At 39.6% G+C, this 15,013-nt stretch overlaps 1 protein-coding gene across 5 annotated transcripts in view; it reads left to right on the top strand.

The window, feature by feature from the left end:
• The window catches only part of NALCN (sodium leak channel, non-selective), a 293,846-nt gene that overhangs the window by 183,448 nt on the left and 95,385 nt on the right, over positions 1-15,013 (top strand). For all 5 annotated transcript variants that reach the window (XM_079902779.1, XM_079902778.1, XM_079902780.1 and 2 more), the window contains one exon: positions 3,571-3,645. In XM_079902779.1, coding sequence (XP_079758905.1) covers positions 3,571-3,645 — 75 coding nt within the window. The remainder of the gene's footprint in view (positions 1-3,570; positions 3,646-15,013) is intronic.

The following is a 15,013-nucleotide window of genomic DNA, read 5'->3' as shown; positions in this document are numbered from 1 at the left end:
ACCAGTCACATGGCCACAGTGGACCAGAGGCCAATGACCATCACATCTTTGACTTTAAACCAGACCTACAAAGAAAAGGAGCATTTATTCAAATGTAACTTAAGTTTTAAAGGACAAAATTGGATTCATGTAGCAAGATTCGGTTTTCAGCCATCAACACAAATGGAGGGCTTATGGACTACATTCAACTGATATGTAAAAATATGAAGAAAACTGTTTTAGTGTCGCATATCTAAGTTTACGTCTGTGTATTTTCATATAGGCTATACCACACCCCAGGGTTCTTGCGGGAGGATTAAATGAAAAAATACTATAGCTGCAATTTGTCAAGCTATTATTATTATAGCCATTGTATTTTACAAATGAGAGCACTGAAATTCACAGTGGGCTAGTGGTTGCCACGCGGCTGGTGACTGTCAGAGCCTATTTGCCGGCCAAGGTCTCCAACCCCATTGCTCTTTTGCACCAGGCTGCCAACCCACGTCTGCTTAATTCGATTGTGAACTTCGTAGCGGTGAGCACAGTATCGCATTTATGTTCCTGACCAGGCAGTATCTGACACAGCGACAGAGTCCAATTTAATCGAATAGCATAACCTTGCTGTGGTTAAGTAGCCTGCCATCTGTCTGGTGTTGGGAAAATAATTAAAAATAAAATCTCCTGACAATCCAGAAAACCTCCACCAAGGTAGACAAGAAAGAAAACAGTTTTATTATCGAATAGCACTAAACCAGACTGTGATGGGCATCGCGGACAGCCCAGCAAAGTGATCGCAGAGACAGAAAGCCGTGTCACCCTTTGATACACATCCCCACAACACATCCATTCTCTCAGGATGAAAACAAGTGGTCCTTAGGCAAGAAGACTCGACGGCATCATTAGTTAAATACAGTTCCCCCTAAATTCACCTGGTAACTGAGACGGCCCTCTGTGATAGCTAATTGCCTTTACCCGAAGGAAAATAAAACTTTTCATATCTCCATGATAAATAGGTAGTTTTGCAACATGGGTCCAGGTGGCTAAGTTATAGTCCCAACTTCCCATGGAGAAAGGGAGACAGGGCACTCTTCCTGGGTTGTAAAATGATGAGACTTATTTAGCTTTTAAAAAGATCTGTATACATCTCAAAGGGACAGAATTTATAAGCATACGTTTTCAAGGAAATGCACTAAGCAAAGGGAGGGGAACTGTGGCTTTCCCTTTTTTAATCAGGGAAATTATTTCTTTCTTTTTAGATTTGTGTTGGCCCTTTCCCTGGGGAGATAGGAAAGGCTGTTAGGTTAGGACACAGAGCCAGGGCTGCTTCCAGTGCCCAGGAGAGACAGAAGTGGTGTGAGACAGCTCAGATTCACAGCGGAGCCCTTCAGGTGGCCACTCTGAGTCTGGGAGAGGAAGCAGGAGAAGGGAGTACTGAGAGTACTTTTGATGATAACGTCAAGGTCAACCTCAAGGTCACAGGACAAGGGCTAGACTTGGAGTGAACTATGAAATGTCCTGTATAGAATAATGTCTGGTTTAGAGTAAGCCTGAATATATCTGTGCCCAGATGTGCACAGTATGGTGGACGTGGTGACATCAGTAAAAAATCTGTGGTCTAATAGAGAATAGACATGTGGTTGCCAAGGGGGAGGAGGTATGCGGGAGGGATGGATTGGGAGTTTGGGGTCAGCAGATGCAGACTATTATATACAGAATTCATAAACAACAAGGTCCTTCTGTTGTTCCTATAATACAGGGAACTATATTCAATATCCTGTAATAAACCATAATGGGAAAGTATATAAAAAAGTATATATATATATATATATATATATATATGTGTGTGTGTGTGTGTGTGTGTATTACTTTGCTGTACAGCAGAAATTAACACAACACTGTAAATCAACTATGCTTCAATTTAAAAAGAATTAAACAAAAGAAAAAAAATCTATGTTCTAGACCATTCTGTATCCTCTTTAAGTTCTGGCAGGATCCCAAAGGCTGTGGCTATTCACAGGAAGAGTGCTGGCAATTGTCCTGAGCCAAACGTTGTCAAAACTCCATAGTAGTTGAGGCTTTTTTTTCCCCTTGTTATATGCTCATTAAACTTGGAAAACAGCTAGCCGTTAACTTCTGTATAATAATCTCTCTGGTGCTTAAGAGTCATGACTAAATTGCCTCGATTTTCTTACCTTTGTGCTTAACAGTCTAATAGTAACAAATGGGAATAATTTGCCAAGAGGGAAATTAAAAGGAAGAATATATATTAAGAATGAAAAAGATTATCAAATGAATGTGGTACTTTAGAGAATTCAAAGTTGAAAAGGGACTAGAAATTAAAATATTTTTAAAATTCTACTTTTTCGTTTTCTTTCTTTTACCGTATTTACCCATTCCAAATGAAGTATATGCCTTTTTTTAATTTGGGAAAATATAGTGAAATACAAAAAAAAGGGAGGGGGAGTCCATTTTTTTCACAAAGACAGGCACCGTTAACATTTCTAAAGTACCTCCTCCTAGCATTTTCTCTATTATTTCTTTTTGTACATACTTGCACTTCTACCATATATACTCTCATTTAATATTGTAAGCATTTTTTCTACTGTTAAAATTCATGAGTGTATTAGTTATCTATTGCTATAGAACAAATTATGAACAACTTAAGAGCTTACAACGATAAACATCTATTATCTCACGTGGATTCTGCAGGTCTGGAATCTGAGACGGGCTTAGCTGGGTGTTTCTGTAGTTCAGAGTGTCCCATGAGTTTGCAGTCAAGATGTTAGCTGGGGCTTCAGTCACCTGAAGGCTTTACTAGGGCTGAAGGATCCACTTCTGAGATGGGTCAGTCACATGGCTGTGGCAGGAGGCCTCAGCTCATTGCCACATGGGCCTCTCCATAGGGACACGGCACCTGGCCATAGGACACGGCACCTGGCTTCCAGCAGAGTGTGTGATCCAAGGGGGAGCGAGGTGAAAGCCACAATGACTTTTACTACCTAGCCTCATAAGTCACACACAATCCTTTCCGTAACCTATTGGTTATACAGACCAGCCATATTCAATGTGTAAGGGGATACACAAGACTGTGAACACCAGTGACTCACAATGTTGGAGACTAGTTACCACAATGGATTTGTAATGGCTGCATGAATTTTACAATAGAGATCTCTATAACTGTATTAGCTATTTACATAAGGTTAGATGTTATTTCCAGTATTTCATTATTACAAATAATCTCTCAAGCACTTTTGTACATAAAGGTTTTCATTAGTACTTCAGGTTATTTTCTTTGAATACAGTCTTAGAAGTAAGATTGTTGAGTTATTTTTTTAAAGGTTTCTTAATTTTCATTTTAAATCAGTTTTATAAAGCAAATTAATATTTTATATTGTTTATTTCAGTTAACAGATGCAGTTCCTTTAATGTCTTTGCTATAAGTATCTTAAAATACCTATGCAGTGATTCACAACTCATGTTTAATGCATTCTATATAAGTGTATATTTTAGGTAGATATTCTATATCATATATATGATATTTTGATACTTATGGCGTGTGGGTTTTTTCATTGCTATTTAACCATTTTATAGATCCTCCTGAGTTTGTTTGTCGCTGTTATTTTGGACAACTTAGAACTTGATGAAGATCTAAAGAAGCTTAAACAAGTAAGTAATGTATGGGGGATTCTTTAAATCGGCATTAAAAAAATAAGGGCAAAACATGTGCTTACAGGTAGTATTAAAGCAGTTCAAGGTTCAAAGTAAAAAAAGATAGATTTTAATAAATTAAGACAATCTGAGTTGGCAAATAATTTTCTTCTAAGTTTAACCTTCTCTAATATCAACAAAGGAAATTTTTATTGCCCTATGATTATCCTAGGAATATTTTTATATCATTATTTTGAGTAAAATTAAGGTGGACATAGTACAGTAAACTGAATTTAGATTCTCCTTCTGCCATTAAATGAAGATAGTTTGGAAATGAAATGCCTCAGGGCCAGATTGCCATTTGGCGTAATTACATGTAATACTCTTGATCATCATCATAAAAATATTAAGCATAAACTTGCCTGACCACTAGACATTAAAAGAGAATTTAGTCTGGGTGCCCAAAGTGGTTATAAGAAATGGGATAGAATAATTGATCAACTGTGTGCCCAGTTGTGTATGAAAATAGATTGGGTGTTACGGCATTGATAATCATGTTCCAAAAATGTGAATGTAAATGTGTGAAGATTATGTTACTGACGTTGGCAGAAAGATTACAGGTGTGATTAGCTATTCTCATAGTTTTTGTTCCATGGAAGATACTTGGCTTGAATATTTGACTCTGTCAAAGAAAAGAGACCCTTTGAGAAGCAGAATTTATAAAAGGGGGGAGCCTGGATAAATATTCTTGGCTTACCCTCCCCAGCACTGCAATAGTTGGAATTACTAACATCCAGTGAAGATCCTATCTGGAATTTTAGGAAGGCCCTACACATTCAGAATTTTCAAGTTGGATAGAGTTGTCTAGTTTTTAAAAAACGAAGACATAACCTATTTAAATTTTTGTTGTTATTTATATATCTGAAAATCCCTTTAAGCATTTCATTGTTTTACTCTTGTTTATTTCCAAAGCCTATGCTTTTAACCAAGGGCAGTCAATAAGGAAAAAAGAAACAAACATATTTGATATAAAGATGCCCACTGCAAGCATATCAAGGAAGGATTTAAATTCTTCCCTGTCCTGGGGCTACACAGGCAAATGGTTATCTGAGTGTGGTGGGCATGATTTCTTCCAGATCTTTTCAATTTGTGGCAACAGTGGTAGGTTCTTCAAATGAGAGTTGGGAAGTTCTTTATGCCATTGATGCAAATACTTCCTATGGTTTCTAGTTGTAGAAGAAATATGTAATTAGTGAGTTCAAAATTGAAATTGACCAACCATATAATTAGACACAACCAATAAATATCTCTTGCTGTATAACCACCTTAGTCCTTGCTTTACAAATCTGGTATTTATTTCAGGATTTAAATGATTTTACTCTATTTTTATTATTCCCAGAGAAGAGGATGGGGAAAATGTGAAAAAATAGTTGATTTTCTTAATGTTTCAAGTTCCAGAAAGCACTCTGTATTCCGAAGTCTGTCTTTATTCAGTTTAAACTTGTTTTTCAGTCTTTGACCCTTTCCACCAACTAGTCTGTAGGTTCTTAGAGCTACAGTCACGTTTGTGTGAGCACTGGCTCAGTGCCAGCTACTTTGTATTTTCATTTATTTAAATTTCACAGCAACCATGTGATGCAAGTATTGTTAATAGCTTCATCTTACAGGTGAGGAAACTAAGGCACAGAGAAGTAACTTGCCTAAGGTCTCACTGCTAATAAGTGGCAGAGTTAGGATTTGAACCCAGGCAATTTGGACCAAAAGCCCAGACTCAGCCTCTATGCTCTATTGAGTCACATTAAAGCTATATAAATGCCAAACATGAGTCAAGCCATTGTGGAGGCTCATTCATAAGACTGTTAGTTACTTGTTGATAAATAATGATATCTTAGGTGACAGAGACGTCGTTATATTCATGAAATAACCATTGATGTGACAGGCAGTTTCTTGAGGAATGGAGGTGAATTAAGCTACCCAATCATTAAAACTATCCAAAAGGCAGATGATCTAATTAGAGGCACTGGAGTTAGGACTTTGGCAGAAGCTAAGAGCTGAGATGCTTACCATTCACTCCACATGATGGCAGACACTGGCCAAAGCACCTTTTCCCTCAGGGACTTTCTGGAGCAATGACCCTCCTTAGACACAGACATAAGGTGCTTGCAGCATATTGACATTTTAGAGAGGTCTCTAGAGACTTAATGTACTTTATTATGATTGTGGTAAAAACAATTGTGTTAAAATACACATGTTGGTGCATAGACATTTTTCAAGAGTAATAGAAACCGTGTGAGCCATCTCTAAAATGGAGACGTTAAATATGAAACACTGAACGGGAGCTATTAGAAAAAGTCGGTTCTCATGCTTGGGAGAGGGATTATGTCCCTGGAGGTGGATGGGATAGGAGACAATGGTAGAAAGCTGAATGGTACAGTGAAGAAATTAGAATGGGAGAAGAGAAAGAAGTGAAGAAGTGAACGAGGAAAACATCCAAGAGATGAAAGGAAAGAGCGCAGATTATTAATCTAAGCCAGTGATAAAGGGGGAGAAATGTGACCGAATGCTACATCAGATTGCTCGATGCACCAGAGCTTTTGTGAAGAAGCTCCCTGAGGCAAGCACAGTCTGCAGGATCAATGGTGCTGGAACTGTATCCTTCTTAAGTAGGAACATGCTACTTATTGTTTCCCCATTATTTTCTGAAGTTGCCTCCTTGCCCTTTAAGACAGTGGTTTCCAGCCAGGGATGCTAACCCGTGGGGCTCTTCAGGAGAAACTATGGGACCAGCAGCCTTCTTTAACACTTCAGGAAACCTAAAGGGAATTGTGCATTTACCCGACTAAAATGCCTACTTAAATACTTTTAGCTGGAAATTTGTGATTCTAGGCAGCAGCACTGCTTCCCTAATGCTAATGCTCTGAAGGCTCTTCATATATGCTTTTCTTTAAGGAAAAAGAAGCAACGTTGAATTATTTATTGCTTAATAAAGGCATTTTGATAGACAGAAACTTTTTTAAAGAGAGGACTCAGAGGGCAATAATTAAAGGGCTCCTTGGGGATGACTTAGGGTAGGTTCTGATGTAAATGCTCATTCCCAGGCCACCTGTCTCCATGCCATCACCAGTGTTTTGCCTTTAGAGCCACTAATGTAGCTTTTCCTTTGTCACTCTCCAAAATAAATAATGCTCTGAAAAAACATGCCAATTATGCATTCACATAAAATTCATCTATTGCTTTCCTAGCAGCAATATAGCAGTAGCAATCATTTCCTAGCTGCCATAATTTATGTGACCCCGTATCTAATTAAATAGAGACCGTGATTCTCTTTCAGCATCACCAAAACCCAGTAGAGGAACTGGAGATAGATAGAGATAGAAATAGAGATATATAATGGGTTTTCACATAAGATCAGAAAATTGACTAGAAATGAGATTGTCTGTAAATGTATAATTTGGCTGCCGAGAAGCCAGGTCAGTTCACATAGAGGCTAAAAACCCCCTTGACCTACTGCTGTCCTCTAAACAGCAGTAGGAGACAATGACCTTCATGCTCTGTGATGTAGCAAAGACACTGGAGAATGTAGGTGGAGTTTTGCAAACTTTGAAAAGGAAGAGAATTCTTGCAGCTTTAATGATTTTTGCAAATTCAGTGCAAGACAGATATAAAGGGTTTTCTTTTAAGCAGTAGAAGATTCATTAAACTATGAGGGAAAAAAAAGACCCATAGAGAAGCCTCAGGGAAAAGAATCATTGAAAAGGGAAGTAGAGATAGTCTGTGTAGATTAAGTTCAAAGCTCTGCAATTAAAACTGTTTCCCCAGCTCTGTATTAAGTCCCATTTGAGTCTTGTCTGGTTCAAATTTGATAATGTTTGGTCTTCTGTGATGTCCAATGCATAGTGAGGGATGGACATGTAAAGAGACTTCTCTCTCTTGTTGATTATGATTTTAACAAAACAACAAAACTCTTAGTCCTTTTAAAAATATGAGCTCCAAAAAATATACATATATGAGCTCTGGGTTAATTTTTCTCCATAGCCTTACCTGGGGGCTTTCATTTTCATCTCTGTCTTGTCTCCTGTATTGAAGTCATTCTGGATTTAGGGCAACAGCAAGGGGACAGACTAGCCACTCAGCTAAGCACTGTTTGCCATCTCCTGATCTGAGTCGAGCCTTCAGTCTTCTTAGTACTTTTTCCATCTCACAGGAGTGAACTCAAACGAATGTAACATGAAAGAAGGATGCAATGGTTACAATAATAAATATTCCCTACTGAAAACTACCTGGTGCCAGGCACCTCATATGCAATTACTGAATTTAATTCTAAATGTTAAACACACAGAAACTAACATTCAGGGAGATAAATGTCTTGCCCAATTTCATATAATTTGTAAAGTGCTTAAGTTGGGATAATAAGGGCTTTCTCACCCCAATGCAGGTGACACACAACCTGCTCAGAGAATCAGTTCATTCATTCATTCTAAGGCGAGTGTCTGGAAAATGGGTTGGTTGAGATGCTTGCATTTTTGGATCAGCAGATTCTCTCCCTGTGGATGTGTAGATTGGAGGTCAAATTGGAATCAGAATATAGCTCAGTGAGCTGGGAATCAGTGTGGGGTGTGGAGAAGGAGGGTTGTGTGATTCAGATACGTAATGGCATCAGGCTAATGTCACTTGAGGTATTCCTTTTACTAGATCTCCCCATTTTTGTAATCCTGGGGTCTGAATGCCCATCTGCTGTACTTCAGATGTGTTAGGGGCACCAGACATAATGATGAGCAAGATATTGTTCCTGCCTTCAAATAGCTTATGAACTGGTGGCAGAAAGTGACAACTAAACAGATACTACAAACTGTGGAGCACAAAGGAGACGCACATAACAGATGATGAAATTAGATATGTTTTCTCCCAAGTGTGGCACAGACTAAAATCTGTAATTCCCATCTAGGTGAAGGAAGTTAGAAGAAGGCAGTGTAAAGAAGCATGCTTGAGACCAAGAGAACAGCAAACTTTTTCTTTAGGCAAGAAAAAGCATAGTGGCTTTTTGGAGGCCACTAGGAGTTCACTGTGACTCAAGTATAGAGCAAGGGAGAAAATGGTGAGCTGGACAAACAAGCAGGGACCAGCAGAGGAAATGCCATGAGCAATGCTAAGCCACTAGATATTACCCAGCGGGCATTTAAGCCAAGAGCGACATAATCTCCCCTATGTTCTATTTTTTTTTTTAATCAAAGTTTAGTTACTGTACAATATTATAAGTTATAGGCGTACAATATAGTGATTCAGTTTTTAAAGGTTATACTCCATTTATAGTTATTATAAAATATTGGCTATATTCCCCATGTTGTACAATATATCCTTGTATCTTATTCATTTTTTAGATAATAGTTTGTACCTCTTAATCCTCTACCCCTAAATTGCCCTTCCCCCTTCCCTCTCCTCATTGGTAACCACTGGTTTGTTCTCTATGTCTGTGAGTCTGCTTCTTTTTTGTTATATTCACTAGTTTGCTGTAGTTTTTAGATTCCACATATAAGTGATACCATGCATTATTTGTCTTTCTTTGTCTGACTTATTTCACTTAGCATAATATCCTCCAAGTCCATCCTTGTTGCTGCAGATGGCAAAATTTCATTCTTTTTTCCCCTACATTCTTCAGTTCAGAGAATGAATTGAAGGGCACCTAGACTGAAGATAGGAGAGCCAATCCCTGAAGCAGATGGTGATTGCAGTCTCAACTAAAGGAAATAGAGATGAGGGAACGTGAAGGAGTGGTGACGTACAGAAGAGGGAATGCAGAGGGTAGGATCTGGTGACCCGTCAGATGTAAGATGAGCAAAGGTTGGAGACAAGAGCATCACCCAGGTTTCTAGATTGCCCCAGATGTGCCAAGGCAGAGGATGCAGAAGAAGGAAGAATTTTGGAGTTGGTTTGTTTGTTTTATTTTGGGGAGTGGGGGGGTCATATTTTCCAAGAGATGCCTGGGAAATATCTATGAGACAATGTCTGTGGATAGATGTAAGGGTTAAAACTTAGGCAGAGTATCGGGGCTGAGACAGATATTGGAGAGAAGCAAAAATTAACATGCAGGTGGTAACTTAAGCCTTTAGAATCATGAGTTTACCAAGGGAAGAATGGTTCCCTGAGGAACAGCAAATGAATCCAGTGAGACAATGAGAAAGAGCCCGAAATGGGAATGAGAAGCCCAAAAGGTAGAAGGAAAGAGTAGAACGTGTGTGTCATCAAGAACAAGGCTGTGGTTCACAATCTCAAAGACTTCAGAGAGGTCAAAGGTGGTCACCATAGCAAACAATCCTAATTACAATAGCATCAGAAAAAATAAAATACTTAGGAAAAAACATAACCAAGGAAGTGTAAGATTTCTGCCCTGAAAACTACAAAACATTGAGGAAAGAAATTACAGAAGACACAAATAAATGAAAAGACACTCTGTGTTCATGGCTTGGAGAGGATATGGAGAAACTGGAAGACTTGTGCACTTGTTGGTGGTGTAAAATGGTGCAGCCGCTATGGAAAACAGCATGAGGTTCCTCAAAAAATTAAAAATAGAAATGATCCAGCAATACCACTTCTGGGTATATATCCAAAAGAATTGAAAGTAGGATCTCATTGCAGCGTTACTCACAATAGCCAAGAGGTGGAAGCGACCAAAATGTCCATTGACAGATGAATGACTAAAGAGAATGTGGTATATACATAAAGTAGAATATTATTCATTCTGACATGCAACAACATGGATGAACCTTGAGGACATTATGCTCAGTGAAATAAGCCAGTGACAAAATGATAAATGCTGTATGATTCCATTTATATGAGGTATCTAACGTAATCAAATTCATAGAAACAGAAAATAGAGTGAGGGTTGAAAGGGACAAAGAGGAGTTGTTGTTCAATGGCTATAGATTTTTAGTTTTAAAAGATGAAAAGGTTTGAGACCTTTTGCACAACAATATGGATGTACTTAACGCTACTGAACTGTACCCTTAAAAATGACCAAGATGGTAAATGTGATGTTATGCGTTTCTGACCACAGTTTTTTTTTTAAATTTTGATAAAAAATTGGTCACCATATTGGTAAGGTGGTGAGAGCAGGCTTAGGGATTCTGATGGTGCAGAAGCTGGGTTGCAGAAGGTGAGGAGTGATGACAGCTAAGAAAGTAAAGACGAACTGTTAACCTTTTCCGCTCAGACTTCTCATGCTCTAAGTTTCCAGGCAGACCACCTGGTTACGGACTGATTCTTAATTTTTATAGCTATGTAGTAACATCATTTACTACAGTGCTACCCAACCGTTTTTTTTCCCATTGCGGTTTGCACAGAGAGTGACATTTGTACAACAGCTGGGAATCACATGCAGCTGGAGGCATCCAACACTAGGATTTCTGCTGCTCCGGGAAAAACTCAGCTGCCCAGGGGCCAAGGATCGATACCCCAAAGAAGCTATAAATCATCAGTGGCTGAGTTGGAATGCGCAGCATTTTACTCAAAGCCTTTGATGTAACCCAACTGCACTTGAAGCCACTCTCTCAATCTTTTGGTCAGAGATGACTCTTTAGTTGTCAGTTTACATATTATTACCCGTAATTTAACATAACTGAAATCTCAAAACTCATATAGCACTTGATCTGCTATTTCTGATAGAGCTTCATTGTTAGACTTCTTTTAAAAAATAAATTCTTATGCCACATTAAGACGTAAACAACAATAAGATCTGTTTAAAGAGATGAAGTAGCTAAGACTGAGAACTATTCAGATCAGGGTTCAAGCTAATAGGTCACAACAGAAGCTAAAAATTTGAGGATATCAATTATCAGCATAAGAAAACAGCCTAGAGTGGGGAGGGACAGATAAGATGGGGGTACAGACTACCGTGTATAAAATAAATAAGCCACAGGGATACATTGTACAGCACAGGGAATATGGCCAATATTTTATAATACCTATAAAAATGGAGTATAACCTTTAAAACTCGTGAATCACTGTGTTATATACGGAAACTTACATAATATTATAAATCACCTATACCTCAATTTTAAAAAGAAAAAGAAAAAAAAAAAAGACAGCAGCCTAGAAATCTAGAAGTCAATGCAAAAATGGTGAGCAGCCAACTGGAATTTTGGAGTTAAACAGGTACTAGTCAAGGATCCGGGAAGTCAAAACAAAACAGACCAGGTACCTGTTAGAATTGATGTCTTCCTATTACGGGTTGAATTGTGTCCCTCAAAAAGAGATACTGAAGCCCTAACTCCCAGTACCTGTGAATGTGACCTTATTTAAAAATAGGGTATTTGCAGTTGAAATCAAGTTAAGGTGAGGTCATTAGGGTGGTCCCTAATCCAATATGACTGGTGTCCTTATACAAAAAGGAGAAGAGAGACACACAGAGACAGAGACTAGAGCGATGCATGTACAAGCTAAGGAACACCTGGGGTGTGGACTGTCACCAGAAACTAGGAGAAAGTCTTGAAACAGACCCTCCCTCAGAACCTCCAGAAGGAACCAAGCCCATAGACACTTTGATTTGGGATTTTCAGCCTCCAAAACTGAGATAGTAAATTTCTGCCGTTTCAAGCCACCAGTTTTGGGTACTATGTTACAGCAGCCCTTGGAAACTAATACACCCCCTGGCCTCAAAAACAAAGGACCGCTCTTGGCCGCCAGGAAGTAACAGAGCTGAAGATAGTGGGTGCTCTCAGGATGGTGGGCAGCTTTCACCAACCAAGAACAGCTTTCTCAACAGATGGACTGAGTTCCTTTTGCCCTTAATCAAACAAGTCCCATAATAATAAATGTTATAAATTTGTGACTTTCTTGGAAGAAGGGTTTCTCTAAGCCCTTCCAAAATTTCATTCTATGTGTGATTGACCCAAACCAGATCACTTTTAGAGGCTGTTGTTTTCAGAAACCTTGCTCTTTGCCTCATCCCCTGGCACTCAGGACGGTTAATAAGGCAGCTCAAGTCTCTCTTGACATTGAACAAACATAAAATGACGGGCCTAAGACTGTTCAAGTTTACATTGATGAGTTGTCGGCTGTGTCAATTGTGCTAATTCAGAATTACTTTTATTACAGTTTATCACAGCACTCTACAAGATAACCTCTCAATTTTTTTTTCTCTTAAATTCTGAAGTATCTTTAATGAGAAAGGCATTCTTACAAAATCGGATCGCTCTTGACATTATTACGATTTTTTTTTTTTTAAGTGAGGTTTGGAGGGAAAATGTGTACAAACCAGGCAAGAGGGTTACTCTTCAGCATACCCGGTCCTCAGACCCCTGCCCAGCCATGGAGACACTATCTCACTTTGCTTTCTTTAATCACGAGAACAAAAATTTTAAACACCAACAGCGCTATTTTTTCTCAGATCCTTTCACAGGCAATGGGAAACTAGATGGTTATGGTTCTAAGAAAAAAACGTGACAATTGGTTTTCAGTTTTCTGCAGTGTCTTGCAGTCACTGAATTGCAAACAGGCTCTTTGGTAGCTGCATTTAGACATGTTTCAGGAGTGAGGTAGTGAATTTTGTCCTCTGTGTGCCCATACACGCAACATGAGGTGTTGCCATTGCTTTGATTCCTTTGGGACTCAGGTTTCAGCAGCCCATCTGTTCTTTGTTCTGAGAAGCCCACGTACTTGTCTATTCCACCCAAAACGTTTCTGCTATCTGCTTGTTCATTCAATTCCTTCAATCTTTGAGTCCCTACTGTGTGCAAAACACTGGGCCAGGCATTAAGGAGATAAGAATAAACAGTTAAATTTTCTGCTCTCATGGAGCTTAGGGTCTAATGGAGGAGTGGGACATCAGTCAAATAATCAGAGCAGTGAATAAATATTTATAATGTGAGATGAACTTTCTGCAGAAAAGAACGGCATTTGAGTGAGGAGTTAGAAGACCTTGACCCAGATGGGGGTCAGGGAAGTGACGAAGGAGAAAGAGACACTTGGGCTGAGTTTTGAAGGAGGGGCAGCCGTGAACTTCATGGGGGGTGTTGATAGGGAAAGGGAGGGGAGAGCATTCCAGAGAGAAAGAAACATGTTCAGCATGACCCCAGAAAAAAGTGGTGTAAGGTGAGTATAGAAAAGTAAGTGGGGCATAGACCATGCAGCACCTTGAGAAACATGCCAAGAACTTTTCCCTTGGGGACTTCCCTGGCGGTCCAGTGGTTAAGAGTCTACACTTCCAATGCAGGGGTGCGGGTTCAATCCCTGGTCAGGGAACTAAGGTCCCACATGCCACGTGGCATGGCCAAGAAAAAAAGAACTTTTCCCTTTGCCCCCAGAACAATAGGAAGCCACTGCAGGCTTTTACGATGGGAGGCAGTGTGAATGGGAGAGCTGTTTGGGAAGCGAAATCAGCAGGGACTTGGTGAATGTTTAGATTTAAGGACATAAATGAGAGTCTCAAGGATGACTCCTGGTTTCAGGTTCATCTCCTTGGATGGATGATGATACCATTCACAGAACCGGGAAACATTAGCACAGAACTTTAGTTGTGGGAAAAGATCATCACTCGGTCTTGGATATGTTGAGTTTGTGATGGGTTTGAGACTCAGCAGAGACACCTAATACTTGGTTGCATGTGTAGGTTTAGAGTCTAGGAGCAAGGGCTGGCTGGCTAGAGATACAAATATGGACGTTCCATATCATTCTCAGTTGTTTATCCAGTGCCTGCCATGTGCCAGGCAGTGTTCTAGGCCCAAGGGGTAAGTCAGGAAAAACAACAGACAGAAATGTCTGCCCTCTTTGATTCTTCAGTCCTAGTGACGTGCTCTGTACTAGTGGAAGTTGCAAATCTGGATGAGATTGTATAGGGTGGGGGGAAAGGAGATACCGCAGCCTTAAGGGAAAATAATGATGCTAGTGCTTAATGATGCTGGTGCTTTGCCTTAGGGAAACACACATAATCCATCTTTGTTTTTGTCCCATGTAAATGTTTGTTCTGTTACAAATAATCAACACTTTTTCTGTCTCAAGTTCAGCCTCCCAATGGGAGAAGAATCTGATTGGTCCAGCTAGTCAACATCATTCCTTTTAGGCTGGAATTTTGTATCTCTGCCTCTCAATGCTGGTCAGCCATACAGAAAGCCATCAGCTTTGAACTGATGGGTAGATCCAGACCAAACCACAAAGTGGGCTCCCCTGAAATGTGGCTGGTTTCCTAAGACAGTCCTTTCTTCTCCTAACTCTCCACCCTGGCCTCTGCTCTGGAGGAGCTAGACCCCAAAGAAGGAGATGTGAAAGAAGAGACCAGGTCCCCTTCCCAGTTCTAGAAAGGAAGTCATACTTGTGAGGCTGGGGTGGGGTAGGGGAGCAAGGCTTGAATCACATATGAGACTGGATTGCCCTGGACTGATGTTTTTATAACCAA

Source organism: Stenella coeruleoalba (genome assembly GCF_951394435.1).
Source record: "Stenella coeruleoalba genome assembly, chromosome: 18".
Taxonomy (NCBI): domain Eukaryota; kingdom Metazoa; phylum Chordata; class Mammalia; order Artiodactyla; family Delphinidae; genus Stenella; species Stenella coeruleoalba.
The sequence above is the reverse complement of the archived record's forward strand: the minus strand, read 5'-3'. Positions and strand labels throughout refer to the sequence as shown.